The sequence below is a fragment of the Mustela nigripes genome, chromosome 1, assembly GCF_022355385.1.
Source record: "Mustela nigripes isolate SB6536 chromosome 1, MUSNIG.SB6536, whole genome shotgun sequence".
Lineage (NCBI taxonomy): Eukaryota > Metazoa > Chordata > Mammalia > Carnivora > Mustelidae > Mustela > Mustela nigripes.
This window is the reverse complement of record NC_081557.1, coordinates 48,860,999-48,877,555: the sequence shown is the minus strand read 5'-3', so window position 1 is coordinate 48,877,555 and position 16,557 is coordinate 48,860,999. Positions and strand designations below refer to the sequence as shown.

Sequence of the window (16,557 nt, the reverse complement as noted above, 5' to 3'; positions counted from 1 at the left end):
ATATATATAGTGAAATGCAGGAGCGCCTGGGTGGCACAGTCAGTTAAGCCAGCCAGTCTGCTTTCGCCTCAGGTCATGATCCCAGGGGTCCTAGGATTGAGCCCCACTTTGGGCTCCCTGCTCAGCAGGGAGTCTTCTCTCCCTCTTCTTCCTGCTCATGCTCTGTCTTGCCATCTCTGTCACTATTTCTCTGTCTCTCAAATAAATAAATTCTTTTTAAAAAGTGTGGTGGAATACATCAGTATATTTTCTAGTGTTTAGGTTCCTTTAATTTGGGGAATGAATCCTACTTAATCATGTTGTACTTTAATGATAACCATTGACAGGGCACCTAGGTTGCTCAGTCAGTTAAGCATGTGCCTGTGGCTCAGGTCATGAGCCCAGGGTCCTGGGAAGGAGCTCTGCATCTGGCTCCCTGCTCCGTAGGGAATCTGCTTCTCCTGCTACAATCCTCCTTGACTTGTGCTCTGTCTCTCATTTTCTCTCATTCAAATAAATAAATCTTTAAAAAAAAATGCCTATTGCCACATTATACATGTATATAAGTAAAATTAATCTTTAATTCCTTTTTCTAGTTTGGTACCAAGGTTATATCCCTAAAATGAGATTGGAGATTGTCTCTTTTTTGCTGAATCCTTTTTCTGTAAGCTAGGGATGAACTCTTTCTTAAACTTCCGGTTATACACCCCTCCGTCTGAGCTTATTGTCCTTGGAGTTTTGAACACACACACACACACAGAACGACTTTTTGAAATTATCTGTGATCTCACTTGCCACTCACTACTAAGGCTGTTACAGTCTAGCTTCCACTGCCACTATGAAATTAAAATTGTTCTTACCAAGGTCAGTAATAACTCCTTTGTTGCCTTAGTCTTTATTATTCTTTATGTCCCAGCAGTGTTTGATGTTTGTTTTAATGACCACATAAAGGCCACTCCCCTTTTCTTGGGTTTGGTAGAACCATACTTCTACTGGTTTCTTCCATTTCTGGCTGCTCTTAGTAGAACTGATAACTGAGCTCAGCTTGTGTTGTCTCATCAATATTCTTTCCTTGGCACTCTTATTTTTCCCTGAAAGCACTCTTTAGTCATAATTATTCCTAGTTATTTCAGCTCCCATCTTTAAATAAGTGATTCTCAAAAAACAAGACTATAAAGAACATTAGTTTGTTCATTACCATATGACCCACATCTACTATGTATTCTATATCTTGCACATAGTAGGCATTCAGTTTTATTAGATAAATGTTTGCAGTCTTCATTTCCAGCCCAAACTCTTCTTTTGATTTCCAGACCCAGATATTCAGGTGCTTAAGTTATTCTTCATCTCAGTAATAATATCACTGTTTACCAATTCCTTTGACCAGACACCAGGTGTCATCATTTCTTTCTTTTTTTTTTTTTTTTAAGATTTTATTCATTTATTTGAGAGAGGGGGAGAGCACAGGCGAGGGGAAGGGCAAAGGGAGAGAGAGAAGTAGACTCTTTGCTGAATGAAGTCGGAGCTCCATCCCAGACCCTGAGATCATGACCTGAGCCAGAGACAGTGCTTAACTGACTGGGGCCCCCACATCTTTTTTCTTATATTCCTTCTGTATCCTAGTTATCAAACCCTGAGATATCTAGAATTTATCTCTTTACTTTCATCCCCTCTGCCACTGTTTTTTGGTTAAAAGTACTGCCCTTGTAGTATGCTGAAAAAAATACTGATTCAAGGAGGTAAGTCTGGAGTGGACAAGATAGAGGCAGAGAGAACAAAAAGGCTTGTTCAGTAATACTAGTGAGAAATGTTAGTAATAATCAAGAATCCTGGTAAGGGAAATGATATTTAAAGAAACAGAAGGATTACAGGACTGAAGGAGATGCCATGGAAATCAAAAGAATATAAAACTCTGTTGTTTAATGGGGGAGTAAGCACAAAGAATGGCACAATGAGAAACAGTTGTCACTGTTAGAAGATTATAGTCATACTTACATAACCTACTAATTGCCTTACTGGGTATTCCCATTGTGCATTTATAAAATAAGGCCCTACCTAAATTATATATTATAGCTCATATGCTTTAACTTAGTGACTTATGATTAAAAATAATTTTGGAAGTGAAATATTTCTATTAATTTTCTACATGTATACTCTTTTAAAAATACTTTTGGTGAAATCCAAGTAACAGATATTTTAGTGATTGATTTATTAAAAATGTAACCAAAAATCTATCAGGAATTTATAAACTTTATCTGTAACTTTGTATTTTTTAGCCATGAGGTTTAAGTAAGTTTATAGTGTTTTTTGGATTCCTACTGACAAAGTGTTCAAAGTTACATTAAAAGCTGGCAGACCTTCTTTTTTTTTTTTTTTTAAGATTTTTTAAAATTTGAGAAAGAGAGAGGGAGAGAAAGAGCACAAGTAGGGGGAAAGGGCGAAGAAGAAACAGGCTCCCCACTGAGCAGGGAGCCTGTGAGCTTGATCCCAGGACCCTGGGATCATGACCTGAGCTGAAGGCAGAGACTTCACTCACTGAGCCACCAGGCACCCCAACTATTCCTGTCTTTAAATATTACTTAAGGGTCACCTGGGTACCTCAGTCAGTTAAGCACCCAACTCTTGCTTTCAGCTCAGGTCATAATCTTGGAGTCTGTGATCAGAAGGGTCGCCCTCAGGCTCCCAACTTTAAATGGGGAGTTGGCTTCCTGCCTCCCCTTCCTCTCTCCCTCTGCCACTTGCCCTGCTCGTGTTCTCTCTCTCAAATAAATAAATAAATAAATCTAAATAAATAATTAAATAATACTCAAAGATGTAGTTTTAATGACCACATAATATTTTATTAATATGCCATAAATTTTCCTGTCCTGTTTTGTCTGCTTTCATAAATCTGTAGTAAGGATTCTTTTATACACATTTTGTACACCTCTTTGATAACTTCCTTAAGATACCTTCTCATAACTTAATTCCCTGATCAAAAACAAAAATTTGTTAATTCTTTGCATATAGACTGATTACCTTCCAGAAAGATTGTATCATTTTTATATTCCTAAAAACAGTGGATGAAAGTACCTATTTCCTTGTACCCTTATCAAAACTGTATTTTATAGATAATTAAACATAACTGTATAAGCAACAATTTGGATGAATCTATAATATTCTTAATTAAATATTTTCATTTTTTCTTGCTAGTAAGTTGAACATTTAAATTTTATACTATTTAAACCACTCTTCTGACCAATTACAAACTGAAGAAAAAGGATAGCTCATTAAAGGAACGAGATAGTGAATGCTGAAGATAGTAATGATAAATTAACAGTGTTGGAGCTTATATTTTATACCAAGCAAACTGACATCCAGTGTAATTTATTATATACTTATATCCTATTAGGTGCTATTTTAGACATGAGAGATACAGTACTGGTAGGAGACATTTTTATTTCAGAGCATTCGTTCATTTATAATTTAACATATTTACTAGGTGTTTTCTATGTGCCATTTCCTGGAGAAACAATAGAGAACAAGATCCCCAAGGCCTCTGTTCCCTTGAAGGAGAATAAAAATATAAAACTAACCTCATTTATTAACTATTTATTACTTGCCACACATCATGCTAACACTATTACAGATTTGTTCATATAAACTGAAATACTAACATGCTTTATAAAAGGCCTTTCAGTATCAGAAATGTGGTGCTTTTGTGATAGAATGCATACACATCACAAAGTTTCATTTTGCTTAAATACTGTTGTGAGATCTTCAGATCTTAGAATGTTGGTAAAGAGAAGTTTAAAAGAGTAAGGATGATGGAAAAACTGATTCCCACTTAGGGCTAAAATTTATTTGTCCTGCTTCTGTAAAATTAGAGCCAAGAATCAGCTGTGTTAGGCTATAAATGCCTTTTCAATTTGGCTTTGTTTGCACTTTATACGTAGCACTGTCACACAAAACACTGGGAGCTCTTGCCAGAGGAGACAGTCTGAGCAATCCACAGATGTCGAAGAAGCGCCTTGGGACTTCACTGCTTGTTTACAGAAAGAGTCACCCACCATTCTCGTAGATTTCCTGTAAACCAGGGAGTTTTCTCTAAAAGACCAAAATCTAACAGAGAATCTGGAATGTTTTCACCAAATAGGCAGCTTTTAAAATCTGAATAAACCTCCACGACTCTTTAAAGAAAATTCAAGTTTGGGGTTCCTGGGTGACTCCGTCAGTTAGGTGGGTGACTCCTGGTTTGGGCTCAGGTCATGATCTTAAGGTCATGAGATTGAGCCCCATGTCATCAGGCTCCACACTCAGCAGGTAGTCTGCCTGAGATTTCCTCCCTCTCCTTTCCCCTTTCCCCCTCCTTCACTCATGTGTATGCATGCTCTCTCTAAAATAAGTCATTTTTTTAAAAAGAAAATTAAGTTATAATTTTAAATATTAAACTTTAGAATAAAGAAGTAGAAACTTAATTTTTCTCTTATAATCTTAAATCCATTACTTAGAAAGTGTTTGAGGCACAATCTGTTATAACTACAATCTTACTAAATGGGGAGAAATATGTTTAGTTGTTACTTTTTAAGAAAGGAAATTTTTGTCATTGCTGCTAAGAAATGAATCCTGTCTTTCTTGACCTTCCTTCCTTCCTTCCTGAATGTCCTCAGCTAATGTTTTTTCTGTGATGCAAATACTGCTGAGCACAGCAGAGGTTCTTGCTGGAATTGAATTCAGTATGGACATGTGAGTGTTTATAAAAAGAAAAGCCAAATTCTTTCTTCATAGACTCTGTACTTGAAAGCTTTGATGTTCTGAATAACTGCATGCCCCCAAAAGTACAATTTTGCTACTGTATTAAAATTTGAACATATCCTGCTTTGCCTGTTTAGCTCAAAGGCCACTTTCAGTACATGTAAAGATCTAATTTGTGTGGCTCTTACCCTTTCATTTTTAGAAAATATTTGGAATCTTAAATCTGCTTTTAGTGTAACTCAAAGATCATTTTAAAACCTGAATTGTTTAATTAGGAAAACACATAATCAAAATAATAAATTAGTCTTTGGCAAACTTTGATAAGTATTGGTTTTAATAGTTAAGAACTGAACTGTTCTCTTAATAAAAATTGTGACAAATGTAATTCTTAAGGACTTTCAAATACATTCAGGCATCATTTCCTCCAGAAAATCTTCCTTAAACCTCTCTACCTGTCAAGATGGTTCTCTTCTAAGAAGCACCTTGTATAATTAAAATTACCAATTACATGCTCGTCCCTAACACTTGGCCACGTTCTTCATGATTATGTGTTCAAATACACCACATATGAACAGACTCAACCCTTGGCATAATTCTTGGCACACAGTAGGTTCTCAATAAATATTTTATTGAATTGAACTTTTGAATGATCACTTATTATGCTTATCACAGGTTCCTTTTTGTCATAATATTCCACATTGCATAGAAAAGTCAGGTGCAAAGAAATTTAGCTGTCTCATGTGAGTATACCATATATCTAAGATTCTCCAGTCAGAGGCTGTCTTGGGGCTGTAAAGATCAGACTGTGTTTGCTATAGTCACCAAGTGTGTTTTGAGGGGAGCAATGGAAACATCTAAGGCCATCACACTGTTTCCTTTCCATTAATGGTCCCATATATCCAAAAAATATGTATTAACTCTCCCCAAATTTTGAAGTGAAGAGTGTTTGTATAGCCTGCATCAGGGATATTGCCTCCTGAACTAAAACTAAAGCTTTATGTTCTTCATGCTAAATACTTTTTGGCATTTCAATACTTTCATATCATAAGTACACACAAAAAATGCCACTTAAAATAACATAGCCAAAAGATCAACATGAGGAAATTCTAGATCTAAATTGGGATGCCAAAAGTTCTTACGTTTGTAGAAGTCATATATAGTCTCTGATATCTATATTTTTCTGGTTTATATACCTAAAGAGCTGAACTTCTGTAGTATTTTCTTCCAGAAGTCTTTTGATTTCCTCCATCAGGCCTTTTGACCCTCCAGTTCTTGCTTCTAGCTAAAAACTTATGCTTACAGTTTTTGCATAAATATAAAACCAGAACAGTTACCATTTAAATGCAAATCTATAAATCAATAAAACTCAAACTGACAAAATAATTAAATGTGATAACTGATAAAGATTAGTAGAACCTAAATTGCCCCTTGAAACATAAATTATGATACTATCTTCCAAGTTGTTTGGAATTCGCAGTGCCTGTTCTACCATATGCCTATAATGACTCTTTTTCTCACATCACCCTTTTTTGCTTTGTTAGTAAAGCATTCACTGATGTCATTTGACCTCCACGTGTTGCAACTATATCATTTACATTTTAAGTTCAAAGTCATTTTAAGATCTGTTGTCATTAACCTAGGACCATTGGAGTAAAACTGCTTGACATATTGATCATAAGCATAAGCACAGAAACCCCATGGCAATTCCCTAGTTAAAGGTAATCAGTCATGTTACTGGATTAAATTATATCATTTAAAAATTATTTATTAAAATGAAAACAAAGATTCTATTCACAAAGAATCTGTGAACTGTGAGGATTGTGTGATTAAATCCTCTGCTTTCACTTTAAGGAAAACTACTGTAGTTTTGTCTATAGTATATGTGAGGAACAAAAGAGATTTGGGGCTACTGGGATAAGAACAGGGGCAAGAGATTCCCTAAAGCAGTATATTCAAGACAGTAGATCTTGACTGGAATCTCTTGTCATATGCTGCTTTAAGTTTGCCCGGGTATGTCACTCACCTTTATCACATTTTACTTGATTGTTGATTTTAGTGCGTTTGTTAGAAATGAAGATTAATGGTTAACAGTAGAGTAACATGGAAAATAATGGATGGCTGATGGACTTAAATATCTGTTCATGTATATTAAAAAATGGTCAAAATGATGTATATTAAAACTTCCAAATTAAGTATTTGTGGAGTCTATGAAGCTTTTTGCAAAATTCTGGATTCCCTGAAACACTGAGATAGAAACATGGCCACTAAACAGACAGCAGGAGCACCTGGTGGTTCAGTCAGTTAAGTGTCCAACTCTTGATTTCAGCTCCCATGATGATCTCCAGGTCCTGGGATTGAGCCCTGTGTTAGACTCCATACTCACAGGGAGTCTGCTTGTCCCTCTGCCTGTCCCCCCACTTGTATTTGCTCTCTTTCTCTAACAAATAAAATCTTTAAAAATAAACCGCAGCAACAGTAAATCCTGGGGATTTCCAGAATTGCCATATTACATTACGTTGAATGTCCAGTTCTTTAAAAATTATGAAATGTGCAAAGAAACAGGAAAGTACAGCCCTTACAGAGGACTAAAAGGAGTCAATAGAAACTGACCCCAAAGAAGCACATACATTGGACTTTCTAGAAAAAGATTTTAAATCAACTCTTTAATATGTATAAAGAGCAAAAGGAAACCATAAAGCTGAAGAACTAAAGGAAATTATGAGAATAATGTCCCAACAAAGAGAGAATATCAAAAAAGATAAATTATAACAAGAAACCAAATAGAAATTCTGGTGTTAAAAAGTACAATAACTGAGACAAACCATAAGTGACTCTTAATCTCACAAAACAAACTGAGGGTTGCTGGGGGGAGGGGGTTTGGGAGAACGGGGTGGGATTATGGACATTGGGGAGGGTATGTGCTATGGTGAGTGCTGTGAAGTGTGTAAACCTGGTAATTCACAGACCTGTACCCCTGGGGATAAAAATATATGTTTATAAAAAATAAAAAATTTTAAAAAAAAAAGTACAATAACTGAAATAAAAATACACTAGAAGGGTTCAGCAGCAAAGGTGAGCTGCAGAAGGAAAAATCCATGAATTTAAGGTCAGACAGTTGAGATTAGCCAGTCCGAGAAAGAAATTGTATATTTAAAGTCTGATTTAAAAGATAACACATAGGGGCGCCTGGGTGGCTCAGTGGGTTAAAGCTTCTGCCTTCGACTCAGGTCATCATCCCAGGGTCCTGGGATCAAGCCCTGCATCGGGCTCTCTGCTCAGCAGGGATCCTGCTTCCTCCTCTCTCTCTGCCTGCTTCTCTGCCTACTTGTGATCTCTGTCTGTCAAATCAATAAATAAAATCTTTAATAAAAAAAAAAAAGAATAAAGTCGTTTAAAAAAAAGATAACACATAAAGGAGTAATCATAAAATGTTGTCAATGGACTTATAACATGTGAAGATATACTTGTAGGACAGTAATGGCACAGAGGAGGGAGAGAATAGAGCTTTGTAGGACCAGCGTTTGTATGCTGTTGGAATTAAGTTTACATTAATCCAGTTTGCTTTAAATTAAGATGTTAATTGTAGTTTCCAAGTAGCCACTATGAAATAACTCCAAAAAATACATAATAAAAGAAATGTCAAGGGAATTAGAATGTTATGCTTGAAAATGCCTATTTTACAGATCTCATGAGGAGATACTGTTATCATCTCTATTTTTGAAATGGGGAAACTGAGGTCCAGAGAGGTTATACTGTTTATTTAATAGAATCAAAACTGAAAACCAAGTCCATCACAAAAATCCCTACGATAGGTCCTATGAAGGAAATAAATGAAAATCTTGGGTAGAACATAGAAATGGTTAAGCTTTATTATTTTAATATCCATGTCTTACAGGCACTATATTCTTTTGACTCCAGGTCAGGAATTTAAAGCTCAGGAATTGGGGCGCCTGGGTGGCTCAGTGGTTAAAGCCTCTGCCTTCAGCTCAGGTCATGATCCCAGGGTCCTGGGATCGAGCCCCGCATCGGGCTCTCTGCTCAGCAGGGAGCCTGCCTCCTCCTCTCTCTCTCTCTCTCTGCCTGCCTCTCTGCCTACTTGTGATCTGTCAAATAAATAAAAACCTTTAAAAAAAAAAATAAAGCTCGGGAATTTAAAGCTCGGTGTTTTCCTGCAGTAGTATTTTTAGTAAGCGGTAAAGCTGAATTTGAATGCAAGTGTATATGGCTCAAAGCTTTCTGTTCAACCATGCTGCTTTCACATTGCAACCTAAATATCGAGATGGTTTTAGCACACACCACCAGTTATGCTTGCTAGTAAATAACTCAACAGGACAACACAAATATTAGAGAAAAGCAGTACTGAATTTTTCTTTCCTGGAGTTTCGTTAATTCACAGACGGGAGCTTTCTTATTTGTTTCCTCTTTCACAGAACCTGAAATAACTCAGGGCTTTTAAACAAAACAACCTGGGTGATCTGTTTCTAGTTTTACTTTACTCAGTTTTACACCTGAGTATTACTTTGCTTTACATCAATTGTCGTATTCATCCATGCGTTAAAATATTTACAAGGATACAGATGCAACCCAGCACTTGTTTTTGTCTTTTTTAATTTTTTAAAAATTTTTTTATTGAAGTATAGTTGACACACAGTGTTTCATTGTTTCCAGGTGTACAACATAGTGATCAGCCAACTGCCACACTCACCACAAGTGTAGCTGCTATATGTCATCATGCAACATTATTATAAGATCATTGACTATATTCCCTGTGCTGCACCTTTCATTCCCATGACTTCTTCAATCTCTCTAAATTTATAAAAATCTACTTGCTCTGATTCTGGTTATGTGTCACTGGGGTCTTCTCAGAAATATAAACAAATGCAGGCGGCAGTCATTGTTCTCTTCCATCAGCAAAAGAGGACTATAAAATTCCATGATTTAATTTTAGGAGAGTTTATATTTATCATCTTCTTGGTATTTATATCCTTGACTATTATCAGAGACTATTTCAGAATGCCCATTGCTCTTAGAAGAATTTGCTTTTCTAGGCTGCATTAAGGAAATTCAGGAGATTTCAACATAACTGTATGACTAGAGAATCTGTGCCCTTCCTGGATCTAAATAAGGAGGCCACTGTTTAAAGTTCTCACTGTAAGGGAACATTGCATGAAATGCTTAGAAAAATGACACATTTTCTTTCTCCTAACTCCTAATTCAGCATAATTTTCCTCTTCAGGTTCCAGGAAATTTATACTTCCTTGTTTAAAAAAAAAAAATTTTTTTTTAAATAAAGTTCAGCAGAACATCCTTGTATTTTAAATTTCTGATTTTTTCTTTCAAGATATCCCAACTATTTATTTATTTATTTATTTATTTACTATTTTGAATTGTATCTACTAATATGACTGATTTTAGAGATCAAATCAGTCAAATGAGTAAAGAGGAGAGGGATAATAATGTATAAGGAACATGTCTTTTGGTAACAGAAAGGAACATGGCTGCTTAAAGGCATTCAAATTCAGGATTTTAAGTTAAAAAACTGCTAGACCATTAAAACATGTTGCTGATCAAAGGCCTGTGGTTTCTCAAGTGAGACATTACAGACTTCTTCCCTTAGCAATTTGTATCAAATAGTTTTTTTGAACTTTGACTAGATTTAAAATACATATTTGGTTGGGTAACCTACCAAATTTTTGCATAGTGGAGACGACTAAGGAGCTCATTCTGCCAGATTAATTCATATTTGTATAAACCCCAAAGAATGCCTCTCCTGCCATTTCTGAGAAAATACGTGAATTCTACTTTATCATTGTAATTACCATTACAAAATTTGTGACTCTTCATACGACTCTCTGTATTAATCGAAGATTGTGCACGTGTGCTTATTTGAAAATGACCAAACAAGTGTACTTAGAACATTCTTGTGCCTTGCTCATTAAATGTTAGACAGGGTTCGGATGCATCTTCACCATGCATGCCCTCGTTGTGACACATTTGCCATTTATTGAAAGCTTTGAGTAGTTCTTAACTTTGAGTTTTCAAGAAATACATGTATAGCTGGGCACTTGGGTGGTTCAGTCCATGTTAAGCCTCTGACTTTGGCTCAGGGCATGATCTCAGGATCCTGGGAGGGAGCCCTGCGTCAGCCCGGCAGGAAGTCTGCTTCTCCCTTTCCCTCTCTTTTGCCCCTGCTCATGCTTGTGTTGCACTCTTTCTCAAATACATAAATAAAATCTAAAAAAAAAAGAAATACATGTTCCTTTTGGAATGTATTTCTGATTCGGTAATAAAAATTATCTACTTCAAACTTCTATTTTTGTTTAATTGAAGAGAACTAGGAATATAGGACAAGCTATTTAGTTATTACTTGTAGTTAATTGCCTAGATGAATCAAAGTTTTTCTTACGACTTTCAAAAGAAATAATTTAGATAGTATGGCCAATACAAGCTACAGTTATTATTCATTGCCCTTTAATGAGGAGTCTCTTAATTGCAAATAACAGAGACAACTCAAAGTAGCTTGACCAAAGTGAGAATTTGTTGGCTCCCGTAGCCAATCATAGAAGGGGCAAAGGGGTGCTTACTCAGAAACTACCCAATCCAAGGACGCTCCCTGTCCCTCCCGTCTGCCCCCTATTCCCAGCTTCTCTCTGCCAAATTTCTCATCACTGCTTTTCCTTGTGAGTTAGTGTAAATCTCTTCTACTGTAGATAGACTTTCTTTATTTGGTAGGAAGAATAGCCATTTGGAGGTAAAGAATAGGCTATTTTGGACTCAGCTTCCGTCTCAGGGATCACCTACTGTAGGTCAAATGTCATTAGTAAATGTTAGATGCCTGTGTCAGCCATCATTATCACTATTTGAATGAAGAGAAGTTGGGGGGTGGGATGAGAATCTTCTAAGCCAAGAGAATAACTTAATTGGAAACATGAAAGTAAATATCATTTTCTAAAATGGCTCAGTGTGGTTGGGATGTAGAGTACAATGCAGACAACAGTGATGAGAGATGGTGCTTACAGAGGTAGTTTGGGACTAGATTGTAAAGGGCCATAGATAACAGTTAAGAATTTTGACTTTTCAAAAAATACAGTGGGAGCCATTGAAAATAAAATTATGGCTGCTGTGAAGTGTGTAAACCTGGCGATTCACAGACCTGTACCCCTGGGGATAAAAATATATGTTTATAAAAAATAAAAAATTTAAAAAAAATAAAATTATGGCATCACTTTTTTTCCACATCTGATATTTAATCTTTATTTTTTTTTATGGAAAATAGCCAATGTATACTGCAATGAAGAGTTACATAATAACTCCAATGTACACATTACCTAGCTTTAAGAGTTACTAATATATGACCAATCCACTGAAGAGTTTGAAGGAAGGCAAGAAAGGAGATTAATATTGTGCCACTTCCTTTGTTTAATCTTCACAATGTGCCTTATGGAGTATATAGTATTCCCACTTACTCTAATTACAAATGAGAAAACCATCCAAATGAGGAATGAAGTAGCAGTGCTGGCCTTCTAACCCACATCCAACTTCTTTTTTTTTTTTTTTTTCTTCATGTCACAGAGAGAAAGATCACAAGTAGGCAGAGAGAGAGAGAGGGAGGCAGGCTCCCTGCTGTGTAGAGAGCCCGATGCGGGGCTCGATCCCAGGACTCCGAGATCATGACCCGAGCTGAAGGCAGAGGATTAACCCACTGAGCCACCCAGGTGCCCCATCCAACTTACTTCTGAACTCAGGTTCTTCCCCATGCTACAGCATGCTGCCTCTAATTCTGATGTTGGCATGATTCTGTTGAAGAGACAGCTGCTGATCTGCCCTCCTGCTGTGTTGGGGCTGTTGACCCTATTCAGGATGGTAGACTTCTCTGCTCTAGCCACTCTTCCTCCTCCAGGCTCACCAGGATCTAAGTCTACATAAATGCTCAACCTAATCAGCTGAAGTAACTATTTAGTCCAGCGATTCTCACAGTATGGTCCCCAGACTAACAGCAGTTGTTAGAAAATAAAAATTCTCAGTCCCCCACCCCCATCCCAGCCTACTGAATCAGAAATTCGGAGGCTAGGAGCTCATGATGCCTGTATTGCCATTTGCTGTGTGGGGTTTTTGTTTTTGTTTTTTTTTTCCTATTTGCTGTGTTTAAATAAAATGCCTCATTTGTTTCCTGCAAATATGAAGTTAAGACCACCTACCAAGAGCATTTCTAAGACAAAACCATATTAGAAGAATTTATATATTTCTTTTTTAGCAAGTTCATGAAAAGCATGTCCTAAGTTAGGAATTCTTATTCAGACAACACCAGCAGTCTCACTGGGGTTGTTACATAACTTCATGGAAAGGAATTTTAAGGAATTTATACAGCCTATATTTAAAGTGCTTGATGGTGCCATCTGGTGGTGTAAGCGCTATAGAACATGCAGCTCTATTACTCTGCTTTGGGGATAGAATGTGAGTATTTTTAAAAAATCATTTTTATAGGGTACCTGAGTGGCTCAGTTGGTTAAGCAACTGCCTTTGGCTCAGGTCATGATCCTGGAGTCCTGGGATCGAGTCCCACATCAGGCTCCCTGCTTGGTGTGAAGTCTGTTTCTCCCTCTGACCGGTCCCTTCTCATGCTCTCTCATTCTCTCTGTCTCTCAAATAATCTTTTAAAAAATTAGTTTTATAGGGGCGCCTGGGTGGCTCAGTCAGTTAAGCATCCAACTTTAGGTTTCGGCTCAGGTCACAAAAATCTCAGGGTCGTGGGATCAAGCCCCGCATAGGGCCCCATGCTCAGCATAGGGCCCCATGCCCAAGTAGTCTGTTTGGATATTCTCTCCCTCTGACCCTTCCCCCACTCGCATGGATGCACGCTTGCACTCTCTCTCTAATAAATAAATCTTTTTAAAAATCTGTTTTTAGAGGGGCGCCTGCGTGGCTCAGTGGGTTAGGCCGCTGCCTTCGGCTCAAGTCATGATCTCGGGGTCCTGGGATCGAGCCCCACATCGGGCTCTCTGCTCAGCAGGGAGCCTGCTTCCCTCTCTCTCTCTCTGCCTGCCTCTCCGTCTACTTGTGATTTCTCTCTGTCAAATAAATAAATAAAATCTTTTAAAAAAAAAAATCTGTTTTTAGAGTAAAAGTTTAATAGAATAGCCAAACATAAGATGTACAAAGAATTTATCTACTATAAAACCTCCATTGAGGATTCTTAGATGTGATACCAAAATACAAGCAACAAAAGAAAAATAGCTAAATTAGGCTTCATAAGAATAAGAACTTTTGTGCATCAAAGGACAGTATCGAGAAAGTGAAAAAGCCCACAAAATAGAACATATTTGGATAGAACATATTTGGAAGTCATACATCTCATAAAATATATGTATCCAAATATATGAAGTACAATTAAAATTCCACAACAAAAAGACAAACAACCCAATTAGAAATGAGTGAAAGACTTGAATAGACATTTCTCCAAGGACAATAAAGATATGGCCAATAAGCACATGAAAAGATACTTAACATTATTAGTCATTAGATAAACGCAAGTCAAAACCACAATGAGATACTGCTAAGATGGCTTGAATAATTTTTTAAAAAGAAACAGAAAATTAAAAGTGTTGGAGAAGATTTAGAGAAATTAGAACCTTCATACATTGCTAATGGGGATGTAAAATGGTGCAGCTACTGTAAAAAAGTTTGGCAGTTCCTCAAATAGTTAGACATGGAATTACCATAGGACCCAGCAATTCCACAAGTAGGCATATACCCCAGAAAATTGGAAACAGATGTTCAAATAAAAACTTCTACATAAAGGTTCATAGCACCATTATCCATAATGGCCGAAAAGTGAAAACAACCCAAATGACCATAAGCCTATGAATGGAGCAAACAGAATGTGGTTTATCCATACAATGAAATATTATTTGGCCATAAAAGAAATGAACTATTAATACAATGATGAACTTTGGAAACATTATACTACATGACAGAGGCAAGCACAAAATGACATATGTTCTATGATTCTATTTATATTAAATGTCTAGAATAGGTGAATCCATAGAAATAGAAAGATTAGTGGTTGCCATAGGTGGGGGTATGGGGGGACATGGCAGTCACCACCCAATGGATATTGGGAGATTTCTTTTGGGTCAGTGCAGATGTGCTGGAATTAGGTAGTAGTGATAGTTGTACAATATTGTGGATGTACTAAAAGCAAAGGAATAGTATACTTTAAAATAGCTGAGATGGTGGATTTTATATTGTACAAATTTTACCTTGATTTTTAAGAAGACCTCCATTGATCGGCAAGAGTCCAGAACCTTTTTAGATGATGATGGTGATTATGATGATGATAGATAGATAGATTTTGCCCATAGTTGTTGCTAATATGTATGCTACTGGTTCTACTTTTTTTAACATTAAATTATTTATTTATGCTTTTGTAACTATAGTTAACAGAGTTTTTGTTGCCATGTATATTTTAGTCATTATACATGATGGTGGGTTTTCTTTGTTTTTTGTTTTTTTTTTTAATTTCAGTGAGTCCTACTCTAAATGCTTAAAGAGTATTTAAAACTCCTCAGAGACATTTCATTGGTATTTCTTCCCCAAAACTACCTGCAATTCACTTTTTAAAAACGATTTCTATTGTTTTTTTTTTCTATGACTGCTCTACAGTAAGAATATACTAATTTATAATCCTACCAACAATGGAGGAAATTAGGGGCGCCTGGGTGGCTCAGTAGGTTAGGTATCTCCCTTCAGCTCGGGTCATGATCCTGCAGTCCTGGGATGGAACCCCATGTCAGGCTCCCTGCTTCTCTCTCTCACTCAGCCACTCCCCCTGCTTGCACTCTCTTGCTTCCTCTCTGTCAAATAAATAAATGAAATCTTAAGAAATGGAGGAGATTAATGTTTGCATTGTCTACTCTGTTTCAGGCACTATGCCTGGATCCTTTCACATCCATTGTTTCATTCAATTCCCACATGTACTGTATTATAAAGTGACAACAGTTGTTGACAAAGTTTATAAACAGACAGCTGAAGATCAGAACCTAGCCACTTTGTCTCCAAGTCTTGTTCTGTTCCCACAGCCTTACCAATATTGAATTTTCTCTTTTTTAGTTCCTATTCATTAGAACGATTCAACATTCTTCCAGGTGATTGTTTACTGTTTACATGTTCACATTCATAATAATCTTTATCTTTTGCCCACTCATTATTAATGGATTTTAAACTGAATTTACCTTGTGAACACTAGGTATTACATATCAGAGCTTTGTCATAATTTTTTGGCTTTTGTTTACTGTTTTACAGGCTCTTGATGGAAATGTATATGATCACCTGAAGGATTATTTAATAGCCTTCAGTCGAACTGAGCTAGAAACATGCCAAGCTGTGCAGAACACATTCCAGTTTTTATTAGAAACCTCCAGCAAGGTAAGGTACCTTTAATGTAATATGTGGTATTATCCATTTTAGAATCTAAAATGTTTCATATATAAATAAAATGAAGGTACCAATACATTAAAAGAATGCTTTTAAAGGGCAAATTTCTTGGAAACAGTATTCCTTCTAACAAAGTTGGAAGGTGTTCTCTTCTCCTTGATGAGTTGGCACAACGTGGAAAAAAGGGAGGTAATGATGCAAGTTAGATCAGGACATGAGTCTGCTGCCATGTATGTTGCTTTTGAGAAGAAATGATTTAAAGAGTTTTACCTTCCACTCAAAATAATTTGTGGATGCACTCAACTCATGCGGGGACAACAAGATCATGTCTCAATTCAAAGAATAATAAAAGGGCACAAAGGGAAAAGTAACATTTTATAATCATTAAAGAAGTGAATAATCTTTTTTTTT

The 16,557-nt window shown here is 36.5% G+C and overlaps 1 protein-coding gene across 2 annotated transcripts in view; it reads left to right on the top strand.

Annotated features, from left to right (window-relative positions):
- Positions 1 to 16,557, top strand: part of FCHSD2 (FCH and double SH3 domains 2) — a 287,876-nt gene that overhangs the window by 204,537 nt on the left and 66,782 nt on the right. For both annotated transcript variants that reach the window (XM_059410167.1, XM_059410160.1), the window contains exon 9: positions 16,015 to 16,137. In XM_059410167.1, coding sequence (XP_059266150.1) covers positions 16,015 to 16,137 — 123 coding nt within the window. The remainder of the gene's footprint in view (positions 1 to 16,014; positions 16,138 to 16,557) is intronic.